A 16,897-nucleotide genomic window follows, 5' to 3' on the forward strand; every position below is an offset into this window, starting at 1 on the left:
AGCTATTCAATGGGAGAAAGGAAAGTCAACGAAAGTGTTGGAATAACTGAATTTCCTTAAGGAAAAAATATGCTTTTGCTCTTATTTCACACTATATTTAAAAATTTACTCATAATGACTCAGACTTAAAAGTTAAAGCTGTAACTATGAATTCTTCAAAAGAAAGCATGGGAGAAAATCTTTGTGAACTTGGGGTAGACAAAGATTTTTAAAATGGAAAAATCGATCACACTTCTTTATTTGGAAATTAAAATAAAAATGCCATAAGCAATAACACAAAAAATGCCATACCTAGCATTGCATTTGGCTTCCATTTAGTGTAAGACCTGTACAGGAAAATTCACTAAACATTGCTGTATCATGTTGATGAATATTTTCCTTCCTTCCCTTCCTCCCTCCTTCCCTTCCCTTCCCTTCCCTTCCCTTCCCTTCCCTTCCCTTCCCTTCCCTTCCCTCCCCTCCCCTCCCCTCCCCTCCCCTCCCCTCCCCTCCCCTCCCCACCCCTCCCCTCCCCTCCCCTCCCCTCCCCTCCCCTTCCCTTCCCTCCTCCCTCCGTTTTCTTTTCTCTTTTCTCTCCCCCTCCCCTCCCCTCCCCTCCCCTCACTTCCCTTCCCTTCCCTTCCCCTCTTTTTTTTTTTTTTTTTAAGACACAGTCTCGCTCAGTCATTTAGGCTGGAGTGCAGTGGCATGATCACAGCTCACTGCAGCCTTGTCCTTCCAGGTTCAAGCCATCCTCCCACCTCAGCCTCCCAAGTAGCTGGGCCTACAGGTGCACATCACCATGCCCAGCTACTTTTTGTATTTTTTATAAAGACAGGGTTTCACCATATTGCCAAGACTGGTCTTGAACTCCGGGGCTGAAGTGGTTCTGCCTGCCTTGGCCTCCCAAAGTGCTGGGATTACAGGTGTGAGCCACCGCACCCTGGCCAATCTTTTCTTTTTCTTTCATAAAACTTGTACTGTTTATGGAGTACATATGATATTTCGATACATACACACAATGTGTAATGATCGAATCAAAGAAATTGGGATATCCATAACTTCAGGCATTTATCATTTCTTGGTTTTAGGAACATTTCAATTCCACTCTCAGTTATGTTGAAATATACTATAAATCATTGTTAACTACATTCACCCTATTGTGCTACCAAACACTAGATTTTATTCTTTCTACCTAACTGTATTTTTGTACCCATTAACCATCTCCTTTTTATCCTCCCTTCTCCACTACCCTTTTCAGCTTCTGCTAACCATCGTTGTACTCTCTACCTCCATGAGTTCAATTTTTTTTTTTAGCTCCCCCGTAGGAGTGAGAACATGCGACATTTGTCTTCCTGTGCTTGGCTTGTTTCACTTAACATAATGTCCTCCAGTTACATCTGTGTTGTAAACGCAGGATCTCATTCTTTTTTATGACTGAATAATACTCCCCTGTGTGAATGTACCACATTTTCTTTATCCATTCATCTGTTGATGGACACTCAGGTTATTTCCAAATCTTGTCTACTGTGAATAGTGCTGCAGTAAACATGGGAATGTGGATATATCTTGGACATACTGATTTCTTTTGTTTGGATATATACAGTGGTATTGCTGGATCATGTGGTAATATGGACGTATACACCGGGGTTGCTGGATCATATGGTAATTTTATTTTTAGTTTTATGGGGAACCTCCGAACTGTTCTCCATAGTGGTTGTACTGCTTTACATTTCCACCAACAGATATGTATGAGAGTTCCCTGTTATCCATATTCTTGCCAGCATTTGTTATTGCCTGTCTTTTGGATAAAAGCCATTTTAACTAGGGTGAGATGACATCTCATTGTAGCTTTGATTTGCATTTCTCTGATGATAATTATGATGAGCACTGATATGGTTTGGATCTGTGTCCCCACCAAATCTCATGTTGAATTGTAGCTCCCAATGTTGGAGGTGGGCTCTGGTGGAGGGTGGCTGGATTTCTCATGAATGGTTTCATACTGTCCTCTTGGTGCTGTTCTTGTGATAGTGAGTGAGTTCTCATGAGATTTGGTTGTTTAAACATGTACAGCACTTCCCTCCTCACTCTCTCTTGCTCCTGCTCCCGCCATCTAAGATGCCTCACTCCCCCTTTGCTTTCTGCCATGATTGGCAGTTTCTTGAGGCCTCCCCAGAATGCTTCCTGTACCGCCTACAAAATTGTAAGCCAATTAAAACTCTTTTCTTTGTAAATTACCCAGTCTCAGGTATTTCTTTATAGCAGTGTGAGAACGGATTAATACAAGTCTCAGGTATTTCTTTTCTTTTGTTTGAGATGGAGTCTCACTCTGTCTCTCAGGCCGGAGTGCAGCGGTGCGATCTCGGCTCACTGCAACCTCCGCCTCCCAGGTCCAAGCAATTCTCCTGCCTCAGCCTCCCAAGTAGCTGGGACTACAGGCGCCTACCACCACACTTGGCTAATTTTTTTGTATTTTTAGTCGAGACAGGGTTTCACCATGTTGGCCAGGCTGGTCTCGAACTCCTGACCTCAGGTGATCTGCCCACTTTGGCCTCCCACAGTGCTGGGATTACAGGCATGAGCCACCGTGCCATCAGGTATTTCTTTATAGCAGTGTGAGAACAGATTAATACGAGCCCTTTCTCAAATAACCTGTTTGTCATTAGTATGTCTTTTGAGAAATGTCTATTCAGATCTTGTACTCATTTTTAAATTGGATTATTAGATTTTTTCCTATTGAGTTGTTTGAACTTCTTATATATTTTTGTCAATAACTCTTTGTCAGATGGATAACTTGCAGATATTTTCTCCCATTCTGTAGGTTGTCTCTTAGTTGATTGTTTCCTTTGCTGTGCAGAAGCTTTTTAACTTGATGTGATCCCATTTGTCTGTTTTTGCTTTGGTTGCCTGTGCTTGTTGGGTATTACTCGAGAAATCTTTGCCCAGCATAGTGTCCTAGAGAGCTTTCTCAATATTTTCTTTTAGTAGTTTCATGTTTGAGATCATAGATTTAAGTCTATGATCCATTTTGGTTTGATTTTTGCGTATGTCAAAAATAGGGGTCTAGATTCATTCTTCTGCATATGGATGTCCAGTTTTCTTGGCATCGTTTATTGAAGGGAATGTTATTTCCCCAATGTATGAATATTCTTGGCACCTTTGTTGAAAATGAGTTCACTGTAGATGTATGAAGTTGTTTTTGGGCTCTCTATTATGTTCCATTGGTCTACATAACTTATTATGCTAGTATCTTGCTGTTTTGGTTACTATACCTCTATAATATGATTTGAAGTCAGATAATGTGATTCCTCCAATTTTGTTCTTTTTGCTTAGGGTAGCTTTGGCTACTCTAGATCTTTTGTGGTTCTGTTTAAATTTAGAATTGCTTTTTCTGTTTTCTATGAAGAATGTCATTCATATTTTGATAGGAACTACACTGAATCTGTAGATTACTTTAAGTAGTATGAACATTTTGACAATATTGCTGCTTCCAATCCATCAACACAAAATATTTTTTCAATTTTTGGTGTCCTCTTCAATTTCTTTTATCAGTGTTTTATTGTTTTCATTATAGAGATCCTTTACTTCTTGGGTTAATTCCTAGGGATTTCATTGTATTGTAGCTATTGTAAATGGGATTACCTTTTTCTGAGATAAGGTCTTGCTCTGTCATGTAGAGCTGGAGTGCAGTGATGTGACCTTGGCTCACTGCATCCTAGACCTCCTGGGCTGAAAAGATTCTCCTACTTTGGCCTCCCAGGTTGCTGGGATTACAGGTGCACACCACTAGGTCCAGCTAATTTTAAAAATATTTTTAGTAGAGATGGGGTTTCGACATGGTGCTCAGGCTGGATTTTTAAAAATTTCTTTTTCAAATTGTTTGCTGTTGGCAGATAGAAATGCTACTGATTTTTGTATGTTGATTTTGTATTCTGCAATTTTACTGAATTTGTTTATCAGTTCTAATAGTCTTTTTGTGGAGCCTTTAGGTTTTTCCAAATAGAGGATCATATCATCTACAGACAAGGATAATTTGACTTCTTCATTTCCAATTTGGATGCCCTTTTTTTTCCTTCTCTTGTCTAATTGCTCTAGCTAGGACTTCTGGTACTATGTCGAATAACAGTGATGAAAGTGGGCATCTTTGTCATGTTCCAGATCTTAGAGGAAGACTTTCAGTTATTCCCCATTCAATACGATACTAGCTGTGGGTCTGTCATTCATGGCTTTTATTATGTTGAGCTATGTTCCTGCTATACCTAGTTTTTTGAGGCCTTTTATTATGAAGGGATGTTGAATTCCATCAAATGCATTTTCAGCATCAATTGAGATGATCATATGGTTTCTCTTCTTCATTCTGTTGATATGATGTATCACACGGATTGATTTGAGGTGCCAGCTCAGTTGCAATAGACTAGAGCACCAGGTAGATTGCTAAGGCCTTGGCTCCTGGACAGCATCTCTGTTCCTGCCTGGGGCCTGGAAGAACTCGTCACCCCAAAGGGAAGAACAAACACCTCCCTCCTCCCTAAACTCCTGGCAACTACTATCTTTGTACTGTCTTCACAGTTTCATTTCTCCAGACTGTCATATAGTTGGAATCATATAGTATGTGGCCTTTTCAGAGGGGCTTCTTTCACTTAGCTACACACATTTCAGGTTCTTCCATGTCTTTCTGTGGTCTGATTTCTTTTTATTGCTGAATCATATTTCTTTTCTTTTTTCCTCTTCTTCTTTTTTTTTTGTTTTTTTTTTTTGAGACAAAATTTCACTGTGTCTCCCAGGCTGCAGTGCAGTGGCTCCATCTCAGCTCACTGTAAGCTCTGCCTCATGTGTTCAGGCAATTCTCCCACCTCAGCCTCCCAAGTAGCTGGAACTGCAGGTGCATGCCACCGTTCCTGGCTAATTTTTGTATTTTTGGTAGAGATGGGGTTTCACCATGTCGGCCAGGCTGGTCTCGAATTCCTGACCTCAAGTGATCTGCCCTCCTCAGCCTCTCATAGTGCTATAATTACAGGTGTGAGTGATCATGCCCTGCCATATTTCATTGTATGAGTGTATCACAGTTCATTTATCCATTCACTTGTTGAAGAACATCTTGGTTGATTACAAGATTTGGCAATTATGAGTAAAGCTACCATAAACATCTGTGCAGAAGTTTTTGTGTGGCTATCTGTTTTCAACTTATTTGGGGTTAATACCGAAGAGCATGATTGCTGTAACACATGGTAAGAATATGTTTAGCTTTGCAAGAAGCCGCCAATTTATCTTCCAAAGTAGCTGTGCCATTTTGCATTCCCACCATCAATGAATGACAGTTCCTGTTGAGCCACCTCCTTGTCAGCATTTGGTGTTGTCAGTTTTGGACTTTAGCCATTCTAATAGGTGGGTAGTGGTACATCATTATTGTTTCAATTTGAAATGGCTACTGACATGTGATATGGAGCATCTTTCCTTATATTTATTTGTTATGTGTATATTTTCTTTGGCGAAGTGTCTGCTCAGATCATTTGCCCATTTTTTAATTGGGTTGTTTTCTATTGTTGAGTTTTAACAGTTCTTTGTGTATTTTGAATGTAAGTCCCTTATCAGGTATGTCCCCTGCAAATATGTTCTCCCAGTCTGTAGCTTGTATTGTCATTCTCTTGACAATTCTTTTTCAGAGAAGAAGTTTTTAATTTCAATGACACAGAAGTTATCAAGTGCTTCTTTCAAGCATTGTTCTTTTGGTGTTGTATCTAATAAGTCATCACCAAACTTGAGGGCATCTAGATTTTCTCCTACATTATCTTCTGGAAGTTTTATAGATACTCATTTTTCATTTAGGTCTATAATAAACTTGGAGTTAATTTTCATGAAGGCTGTAAGGAAGCTTCTAAGGGGGCCATACACTAACTTCTTTGAGAGTGGGCAGTGGTTGTGAAACTCTTAGCTGGGTCTTACAACAGACACCAGATCCATCCGGAGAGCCCCACCTTCAGAAACCCATAGTGGAATGTGTTTCATGCATACATGGAGGAGAATATGCGGTCACATGCACACCTGCACATGATCACACACATGCATATGGTATGTCCTGATCCAGAGTTCTCTCATCTTTCTCTGTAAGTGGTTCTCTCCTTCAACTTCTTCCTTAAGGGATATACTGATGGAACATCATTAAAATTAAAAACTTCTGCTCTGCAAAATATTTGTTAATAGACTGACTCTGTATGTCCATTCATGTCTCGTTGTGTCCCCGGACTGACTCTGAATGGGCCACAGCGGCCTTACCTGGTAGTGAGCACAGATTACACCCTGGTATTCAAAGCATGTTGAGTAGGTGAGAGTGTGGGCATGTGGGCAGTGAAGGCAGGACAGCCACTCACTAGGTCTCTGGAAAAAGCCCCAGGACAGGGATGTTCAGGCCATGTGATGCTATACTAAGCTGTTTGACGTGAGGAAGGGGTGCTTTTTTTTTTTTTTTTTTTCTTTTTTTTTTTTTTTGGAGACGGGATCTCGCTCTGCCGCCCAGGCTGGAGTGCAGTGGCCGGATCTCAGCTCACTGCAAGCTCCGCCTCCCGGGTTTACGCCATTCTCCTGCCTCAGCCTCCCGAGTAGCTGGGACTACAGGCGCCCGCCACCTCGCCCGGCTAGTTTTTTTGTATTTTTTAGTAGAGACGGGGTTTCACCGTGTTAGCCAGGATGGTCTCGATCTCCTGACCTCGTGATCCGCCCGTCTCGGCCTCCCAAAGTGCTGGGATTACAGGCTTGAGCCACCGCACCCGGCCTGGAAGGGGTGCTTTTTAAGAATCTTTCTAGAGGGCTATGGGCACAGATCTGTGTTCAAAGATTTTCTGGGCACATGTTTTGTGAGACATCAGATAGACAACTTTCTAAGTCTCAGCTTTGTCACGTGTAAAATGGGCATGAACGCTTTCCCCTTCGCAGAGGTTTGTGGCAATTAAGTGAGGTGAGCGTGCAACGCTTTGTGAACAAACGCTTTTTGTACAAAGCTGACACGGGGGTACTGGTTCAGGAAATAAGAGCTGCTATTATTACTACTCTTCATAGCATAATGTAAGGTTTCCCTTCCTCTCATCCTAGCTCGGAAGCACCTTATCAAGGTCAACTAAGCCCCTTCTGTTTCTTCTCTTCCCTCTAACCACCTCGCGGCTTCCTTTCCCCCATCCCGTCCCCATTCTTAGCCCCGCCCCTCCCACGAGCCCCGCCCCTAGCCCCGCCCTTTCCACGGCCCCGCCCACCAGACCTGCACCAGCGCAGCCCTCACTCAGCGGGGCAGGAAGCTCATGGTGTAGTTTCGTGGGATCGTGGCAAAGCCCACGTGTTTGGGGGACACGTCGATGTCCTTGGGCGACTGGGGGGACTTGAAGCGGAAGTTCTGCATAATGGTGGTGAAGAAGAGAAAGAGCTCCATTCTGGCCAGGCCTTCTCCGAAACAGTTCCGCTTTCCTGAGGAGGAGAGGCGGGAGGGGTGGAGGTGAAGCCCACTCTCAGTGCAGCCTCGCCCCACTACCGACCTCCAGCTGCGGCTCTCCCAGGGAGGAGAGGTGGAATATTATGGCCTGAGAGACTTTCAGAGGAAGCTGTGATCCTCCCTGAGTCTCAGTTTCTTTCTATAAGAGATATAACAATGGTGAACCAAAATTAATATATTATTACTAACCAAAGTCCATAGTTTATATTAGAGTTTATCTGTGTTGTACATTTCTATGGGTTTTGAAAAAGGCATAATGTCAGGCATCCATCATAGATGGGGTGATCCATGCCAGGTATAGCAATGGGAGGTTTAGATGTTCCTTCCTGCCCCATACACTTGCAAATACGACTTCTGTGCCTTCATCTCCTTTTTAGGGATCCGAAGAATCTGCTGTGTGACCCTAGACAAATAAATCTACGGGGGAAGATGTTTCCTTTCCTTTTACCTGGGCGCAGGTAGTGGGTGCTTGGTAGTTAAGGAAGTATCAGTTGGTGGCTCAAGGGTAGATTCTAACAGGAACTTCCAAGCTGGAGAAATACCAGACTACACAGCACAGAGGGGAGCTGGGTGAGGGAGGCGCCTGCTGGTGTGAGCAGTGGCCTGGCGGTAAACAGTAGTTAGTCTCTTACCGATGGAAAAGGGCACAAAAGCGTCACTCTTCTTAAACTGCCCCTTCTCATCCAGGAAGTGCTGGGGATTGAAGTCCTGGGGGTTGGAGAAAAACCTGGGGTCTCTCAGCACGGAGCCCAGCATAGGGAACACTTCGGTGCCCTGGGAGGGAGGAGGAAGGTGTGTGTGATGAGGCAGGTTGGGGACTGGTGAAAGTACACAGGGGCTGGAGGGGGAACTAGGGTGCCCTACATAAGCGGAAGTGGCAGGCATGAAGGAGTTGCGGTCCTCTGAGAAAGGAGCTTTGGGGGATAGAAGGTTCATGTCTCTGAAACAGGAAGTTTGGGAGACATGGGGTCCATGTCCTGCTAGGCAGGGTGTTTGGGGGACCTGAGACTTGTGTCCCTAAAGCAAAAGGCCTAATGGAAAGGGGGCTCCTGTTTCTTAAGACAGGAAGTTTGGGAACATGGGGTTGATTCTCCTGACACAAAAAGTCTGGGAAGATGCAGAACTCAGGAGTCTCTAAGTGGGAAGGTGGAACGGATGTGGTGGTGGGGGAAGTCCTTTTGGACTGATTGAGGGAGTGGGACAGGGTCTAGAAAGCTTCTAATGGGGGTGAGATGCTGCGGACACAGAGAGGGGCTGGAACTCCCTGTAGTCTGGGGGGTGGGGAGGATAGCACCTTCGGGAGGAAGAAATCCCGAAACTTGGTGTCCTTGTTGACCCTGCGGGCCAAGCTCATGGGGATCACGTCTCCAAATCTTTGGATCTCGTGGATCACTGCCTCCATGTAGGGCATCTTGACCCGGTCCTCAAACTTGGGCTGCCGGTTCTTGCCGATCACTCTGTCAATCTCCTCATGGACCTTGGCTTGGGGAGGAGGGGGAATGTGTAGGTATCTAGGGGTCTCAGGGCAGGGATGATAGTCTGAATAGGTAAAACAGGGTGGATGACATGTCTCCACATATGATACAGAGGTAGACCATTCATAACAGACCTCAGCCATTCTCATTGTTGGAGTAGAATCCTGTTAACCAGACTGTGCCAGAATCACAGGGGAAGCACAGAGAGGAACTCAGGGGATGATCCGGAGGAGCGGGTAGCGAGGCACTCAGTGGGCTTGGGACAGAAGTGACTGACCAATCACTGCAGAGATTTTCAATATTTTATGAACTAGTGAGACTCAGCTGATGCTTGTCAGCTGAATATTGCCCTGTCTGTGGACAGCAAAGCATGTCCCACCTGGGATCTGGGACAGGTGGGGACATTGCACCAGGGTCAGTGGAGTTTTGAGGGTCTGGGGCTCTCCACTTCCCTCACCCTCCAGCCTTACCCTCCACGTCTGGGTGCTTCATGAGCAGCAGGAAGCCATAGCGCAGGGTGGTGCTGACGGTCTCGGTGCCTGCAATGAAGAGGTTCAGCGTGGTCATCATCAGGTTCTTCAAGTAGAACTCCGTGTTGGGGTTCTTCTCCTCCTGCAGGGAGAGGGGGCTTTAGACCAACCTCACTCTTCTTGCCCTCAGGGCCCTTCTAGGGCTTTTGCTTTGGATCTACCTCTCTTTGGTCCAGACCAAAAATGGAAAGAGGGACCCTAGATCTACCAGACTCGCTCTAGCTTCCAGCCCTTGCCCTAGCTGCTGGCTTTGCCCAAAATGCTCTTCTCAGCTTCTTTACCTTGCTGACCATCTGTCCTTTAATTATCAACTTAGCTGTCATTTTTTTTTTTTTTTCTTATACTGACTTGGTGTTGCTAAGTTGCACAGTCCGGACTCGAACTCCTGGGCTCAAGGAATCCTCTAGGCTCAGCCTCCTGAGTAGCTGGAACTGCACATGCACATGGCCATGCAAGCTCATTTATTACTTTTAAAAGAATTAATTTTTTTTGAGACAGGGTCTCATTCTGTCACCCAGGCTGGAGTGCAGTGCCGTGATCTTGGCTCATTGCAACCTCTGCTCCACTGGGCGCTACCATGCGCAGCTAATTTTTGGATTTTTAGTAGAGAGGGGGTTTCACCGTGTTGGCCAAGCTGGTCTCGATTTCCTGACCTCAGGTGATCCACCTACCTCGGCCTCCCAAAGTGCTGGGATTACAGGTGTAAGGCACCGCGCCTGGCCAATTGTGAGGATTATTATGATGAGGGCTAATTTGAATGGGCCTGTGTTGTCTGCCCGCCCCACTCCCAGCCTGATTTCCCCCTGCCTGGCTTTGCACCTCCCCGCACTGGCTGCTGGGGTGTACCTCCTGCATGCGGATGAGAAAGGAGTCGATGAAGTCCCGTGGGGAATTGGGATCCAGTGTGCGCTGGTTGTGCTCCACCTTCTTGGCTATGAAGTCCTCCAGCCCTTGCAGCTCCTTAAAGGCCTGTTGCTGTGGTCCTGGCAGGTGTTTCATCACTGAAGAGAACATCTCATAGAGCTGGGGTTGCAGAGAGAGGATGGGAGGAAAGGACAGTTGTCAGGGGCCAGGAGCTGATGGGAATGGGACTTGTTTCATAGCAAGGAAGGAACTGAGTTAAAGGCATCTGTCCAGGTGTTTAGGTATTTCAGTGGGATTGGATGGGAAGCTATATCTAAGTTTTCACGTGGATTAGGTGCCAGGGCCACGGTCTAGTAATTTAGGTGAGAAGAACTGAGGCATATATCTAGGTTTCAGGTATTTAAATGAGGCTGGATTGGAGCACACATCTAGGTGTTCAGATATTCAAGTGGAATTGAGTTGGCAGACACCTCTTCAAGTGTTTAGTTATTCAGGTGGGGCTGGTATGAGGGGAGTGTCATCTGTCTAGGTATTTAGGCATTCAGATGGGCTTGGTTGGAGACAACTACCCAGATATTTATTGGGTCTGGATTGGGGGCTTTTGTTCAGGTGTTCAGGTATTAAAGCGGGGCTGGTGAAGATGTTGAAGTAGAGGGGATACCTGTTCAGGTGTTTACCTATTCAAGTGGGATGCATCGGGGGCACCTCTGTAGGGTGTGTGATTGGAAAGGGTTGGGGAACACTTATTTGGGTGTCTGGGGAATAATCTGTCTAGATATTTATGTGTTTAGGGTGTTGGTTAGGGCAGCTGTCCATGTTTTCAGGTATTTAAGTGGGCGAAGTAGAGGGCACTTGGCCAGATATTCCAGTGGGCTAATTTGGGACATTTGTGTAGATGTGAAATGATTATGATGGGCTGGATTTTGCAGCACCAGGTGTTCAGGTATGCAGGAGGTGGGTTGAGGCAGTCACTTGTCCAGGTGATAAAATATTCAGAAGAACAGGGTAGGGAGCCCCTGTTACAAATTACGGTTAAGTTGGGGATGGGAACACGTGCCCAGGTGAGAGAGCTGAGCTGAGGGCTTGCATCCTGCCGGCAGGCTCTGTTCTGGGGAGCATCTGTTGAGCTTTTCAGGTATCCTTGGAAACTGGGTATTGGGCACCCATCCTGGGTTCTGTTGCAACTGCCCAGTTGTCCAATATTGGGGGCTGATTTTGAGGGGACACTGTCTGGAGGGGAGTGGGAGTTTGGGGCACCTGTCTCCAGGTAGGGGAGCAGTTGACAGGTTGCAGTAGGGGCGTCAGGGGCCAGTCTGCAGCCGGTTACCTGCCCCATGGAGGTTGACGTGAACTGGAAGATTGCCAGCATCATGCCCAGCAGAGACAGGAACTCTTTGTCCTCGTAGTCAAAGCGGTCCCCAAAGACAATGGAGCTGATGACATTAGAGACGGTGCGGCTCAGGAAGAAGGTGGGATCGATATTGGCGCCTGCAGATGTGGCCGGAGAAGAAGGTCAGGGAGAGAGTCAACTCAGAGGTCTGAGGAGAGTCAGAATTCCGGGAGGCAGGGCCCTGTTGAGCCAAATTCCCAGCGCCAGACTCCAGGGCTGGAAGTGCGGGGGCCTTTCCCCACCGAGTCCCCATCCTCAGGCAGAACGTGCGCGCGGGGGTCCCTAGCCCTGGGCGTTTTCCTGCTCTTGTCCCCGCACTCGGGGTTCCCTGCTCACCATGCGTGTCCCAGAGGGCCTCGATGAGGAAGCCCGCCTCCTCCTGGATGCGCTCCTCGATGCCGCGCTTGCCCACCCCGAAGTCCCGCAAGGTGGCGATGGAGAAGCGCCGGAGCTGCTTGGCGCGCTCCCCGTTGCTGAAAACCACGCCTGGGGAGGTGAACGTGGGGGTGGAGAGAGGTCAGGGGGCGGTGGGGGCAGGAGCAGACCAGCTTCAGGGGGCTCCCCAAGGGTGGAGCACAGAGGGAGTGGGGTGGGAGAGAGATGGATTCAGCGCGAGTGCCCAAGAGAGCTGCAAACTCAGTCAGAGAAGAGAGAGAGAGAGAGAGAGAGAGAGAGAGAGACTGACCGGGTAGAAAGAATAAGAGAATCAGAAGAGAAGCAGAAAGTCCAGACAGACAGATGCCCAGCGAAACAGAGGAATAGGGGGACACTCCATGGAGGAAGGGAAGGAATGGGGGAGAGAAAGAGAAAGAGAGATGGAGGAAGAGGATGGAGGGAGGGGATGTGAGATATGGGGAGATCTGGGAGGAGGAAATAAAAATGGTGAAAGATTCTTAAGCCGAGCTGAAGGAGAGAAAGAAATACGGAGACAGAAACAGAGAGGGTCTGGAAGGAAGAGAGACTGTTACCAGGAGATGGAGGCTGGAGATGTGGAAGTTTGAATACCATGAAATCCTAAGACAGAGGAAGAAGTGGGAGAGGGAAGCGGAGAGAGGAGAAACACCGAGAAGCACAGAAGCTGAGAGTGACAAAAAGACAAATGAAGACAGAGGACCAGGGTTGGAAAACAGAAACCCAAGATGTCCTCAGAGATGGAGAGAGGGGAAAGAGGAGACTCCAGTGAGAGAGAACAAGGAGATGGAGGCAGAAAGAGGCAGGGAGGAATCAGGACAGGGACGCTGGAGACAGGTGAGGGACACACAGGGAGAGGCCACAATGAAGGGAGATGGGGAGATAAAACCAGACCGGGGTCTCTGCCATAGCCTCCAGGGGGCAGGAGAGTCAGGGAGAAGGCTGGGGACACTGAGACCATTGTGTTCTCTTGGCCACCTTCCCCCTCTTGGGCACCCCCTCACCATAGCCTTTGAAGACCCACTCGAAGGTGGCCTGCTCGCCTCGCCCGCTGAACTCCTCAGCCTGGTCCACCAGAGCCTCCTTGACGGCATCATATCCGCACAGCACCACCACCCGCCGGGGCCCCAGGTGAATGGTGAACACCGGGCCATAGCGCTCACTGATCTGATGGAGGCGGGTGGGAGTGGTTAGAGGGAGCAGCCCCCACTCTGAATGGGCCCAGCACGGAGATGTCAAGTACTGGGATCCTTCGTCCCCAGGTTCTCACAGTCAGGGAGCTGGACATCCCAAGATCCTTTCTTTCCTGGCTACGACCCTGATGATGAATCTCCAAAACTCCCTTTCCTGAGACTCTGGTCCACACTGGTCAATCCCCGCCACAAAGCCCCAGCCAGCTGGGCAGCCCCCACCCCGTGCCACCCATCTCCCTGCCTTGGGACACCTTCATGATGGAGTTGTACATCTGCTCTGTGTTCAGCTGCAGGTAGTTTCCAATGAAGGGCAATGGGGTGGGTCCCGGAGGCAGCTTTCCCTTGCTGTTCCTCTGCTGCCAGACAGACATCAAGACCATCACAGTCAGGCAGGCCAGCAAGGCCACCAGGAGCAGCCCTGAGGCCAGCATGGTGGCAGTGGGATGATCGATGGTGACGGCTGGGGTGGTTTGCCTTTATACTGCCTGAAAAAGAGGGGTGGACTTTGGCTGATTACATAACCACCTCATTTCACCTCCCCACTACACCCCCCACCATGAATCCCGCCTAGCTTGGGACACAGCCAACAAGGGAGGAGGAGGGGGACCACAGGGCAGTTGAACAGAGAGGGGGCCTCCCGACTAAGTCTGTGGTACTTCGGGAAGGGTGCCCTAGGGCTGTGGATTTAGGAGGGGGCAACAGATAAACTGTAGAACTGAGGAGTTTGGAATATTTGCACAGGGGAGCACCTGGACTTTGGATTTGGGTTCTGAGAGTGAGAATACACCTCAAAGTTTTGGATTTGGGGGTTCCAGGGGAGAGAAATCCAAAGGTCTGGGTTTTATTAGGGTGAGACAAAAGTGTGGCTGTGCATTGGGGGTCTTCTGGTGAGGAGGATGCAGGGTTAAGGGTCTCAGGAAAGGGGATTCCAGACATATGGACTTGAGAGACTTCGGGCTAGGAAGACCCAGGGTGTGGGTGTGGAGTTTCTGGGAGGAGGAGTGTGTAGCAAGCCCAGCAGCTCCTCCCAGAAAGCCCAGGAGCTCCTCCCAGAAAGCCCAGGGGCTGACGATTTTGCTTTGGCCCAGAGCCGTATCTTGATGCACAGAATCCTCACTGGAACCTCAGAGTGAGGCCAGGATGGGTGCCATAGAACCTCCACTGCACATCTCTGGTTGGGAAAGGGGTGGAAGACCGGATCCGTATTTCAGGGGAACTTTCCCCACACTTGGAGAAGAGTGCCTTGAGTTATCAGTTGGCTGAGGGATTGGCCAGGTCTGGAGAAATAGTAATAACAACCCCCAAATGGTGGAAAAAACTCAAGTGTCCCAAGGGTTGTAATTTACATAGACCTCCACTGGTTTCCAACCCAGATCCTTAGGAAAACCCACTAGATTGATTGTATCATTCCTATGAATATTATTATTGTTATTTATGTTTCTCATTTTATATAAGGGTCTACAGAGGACAGAAAACAGACCGTGGGCAGGGGACATGCGTGAGTGGCCCTGAACTCTCGTCTCTCCTCCTCTGCGTCCTTAGTTCCACTTTGTGGATTTGATTTTCCTGCCAGTGGAAAGGGAGTATTTAGGAAGAGAAGATCATATTTGAGGGTGAGTTAAATCTCCTTTAAGGGTGATTCCTGCTTTGTCAGGGGTTACTACTATTAGCAGGCAGAGGGAACAATAAGAGAAGAGATTGGGGTAAACTCCAGTGTTAGGCACAGAGGCAGAGCCTGGGGTGGGTGGGAGTGGAGAAGGGATGAGTAGCCTCCTGTCCTTCCCTCAGGGAAATTCTTCCTTAGTAAACAGGACAGTTACCCTTTGGTGAGCACGGTTGTATATGGGAAGATCAAGTCTAGGTGTGTATGACCTGGTTGAATCTTTGTAACAATGAGGTTGGTTCATCATCATCCTCATTTTGAAGATGAGCAGATCTGGACTCCATAAACCCTCTTGAGTGAGGTCACACAGGGAGTAAGTGAGGGAGCTGGGATGTGAACTCTCTCCTCATCCGCCTTCATTGACTGGCCTAGATCACCCTGGGAGTCAAGTGCGGGCCAGGCTTAGCAGGAGGTGGGTGCCGAGACTGGCATCAGCAGTGGACACAGGGATGACACTGGCAGGTTCTGATATCAGCCTCAGGTACGGCCAGGGAGGGGAGGCATCGTGTTGGCTTTGGGACTGCCCCCAGGTGTACTCAAGGATGGGAAAGAAGTTGGCACTGAACTTGACAGCAGAAGAATATTAATGTCATGTTTGGTGCCAAGAGGGCTCTGTGTGTTGTCTCAAGTGTCATTCAGGGCATAAGAGTGTCCTGCTTCAGGAGGGCATAAGAATGGCACCATATAGGATCTGAGGTTGGTTCCAGTGGGCTCTGACGTGAGCATGAGGCAGGTGCTGAGATTGGTCCTATGTGGGCCTGAGATGAGCCTCAGCCAGATCCTGAGAGGGGCTCCAGATGGCCACAGGACAGGCTCTGATGTTTGGACCCTTGAGGGTTGCACCTGTCCTCAGGGTCACCAACTTTGGACAAGGGGAGGTGGGTGAGGTTGGCACCCCCAGGACTGACATCTTCCTGAAAGTGTTCTGGGATGCTGAGCTCTGAGACCTGTGTGGAGGGAGCAAAGTTCAGAGAACAAGGTGAAGAGAGAAAAGTTGTTTGTTGATTTTGGAGGGGAAGAGGTGGGAAGGAGGATTAACACCAGCTGGGCAGATATCAATCCTGCTAATCCTGGTCACCAGCCTGCACTTGGGCCTGGCCCCTCCTTTTCCTTCTTGTTTCTTAAAAAGGTGGGAGACAGACATTTGGGGAGTTTGTTTCTCAGTGATGTTGGCACAGGGAAGGGCACTGAGTGGTCAGCAGGCTGCCATGACCTGGCCACGGAGGGGTGAGGAGAGACAGGCTGGGAGAACTCCAGTATTTGTGGACATAGAGGTCAATCGATGTTGGACTTGTTGATTACCCTGGAGCATAGAGTGAGAGAATGGTGTCTGAAATCATGTGGGAGGGACTTGTCCCAGTGGGCAGTGTCTTGGGTACAGGCTTTCAGAATGAGTTAGTGGCGAACCCAGGAAGATCCCTTTTCTTTGCTGGGCCTCAGTTTCCCTTTCTGGACGGATGGTACAATGATTTAGGCCTGGATTGGAATCCTAACCTTATCCTTTATTTTTTGTGTGGCCTTGAACAGCTGACTTCATTTCTCTGAGCCTTATGGAGCAAAGAACAGCTCCTACCTCTTTGGCTATTTAGGGGAGAAGTGTATGTGTTAATGCAGATAAGGACATGGCAGTAAGTGCTCAACGAATAGTAGTTGTTCTCTTTAATCTGTAGGATGAAGCGGATGGATGAGATGTTCCCTAAGCACCTTCCCTGCTTTTACATTCTCTAGTCTAAAGCTCCCAAATCTTTTCCTTTGGGAAGGAGGGAAGGGACAGAGGCTTTGGGAACCTGTTTCCCCATCCCTTCCTCAGCACAGCCAAGATTTACCCCATGGAGTTTTGAATAGGAAATTAATCCTTCACGGCCTCCTGGAGCGTGGTGCTGAGTTAGGCAGTATCTGCAGAAGGACAGGCCAG

At 47.9% G+C, this 16,897-nt stretch overlaps 1 protein-coding gene across 1 annotated transcript; it reads right to left on the reverse strand.

Moving 5' to 3' along the window:
* Positions 1-6,992: 6,992 nt before the first annotated feature.
* Positions 6,993-16,888, reverse strand: LOC105495311 (cytochrome P450 2A6). Its single transcript, XM_071086884.1, has 10 exons — positions 16,809-16,888; positions 13,571-13,804; positions 13,131-13,293; positions 12,052-12,201; positions 11,653-11,813; positions 10,308-10,484; positions 9,402-9,543; positions 8,751-8,938; positions 8,089-8,230; positions 6,993-7,431 (listed from the first exon to the last, which is right to left on the reverse strand). Exons 2-10 carry the CDS (start codon positions 13,748-13,750, stop codon positions 7,250-7,252), a joined length of 1,485 nt encoding a protein of 494 aa, XP_070942985.1. The 5' UTR covers positions 13,751-13,804; positions 16,809-16,888; the 3' UTR covers positions 6,993-7,249.
* Positions 16,889-16,897: the final 9 nt, after the last annotated feature.

Source organism: Macaca nemestrina, chromosome 20 (genome assembly GCF_043159975.1).
Source record: "Macaca nemestrina isolate mMacNem1 chromosome 20, mMacNem.hap1, whole genome shotgun sequence".
Taxonomy (NCBI): Eukaryota; Metazoa; Chordata; class Mammalia; order Primates; family Cercopithecidae; genus Macaca; species Macaca nemestrina.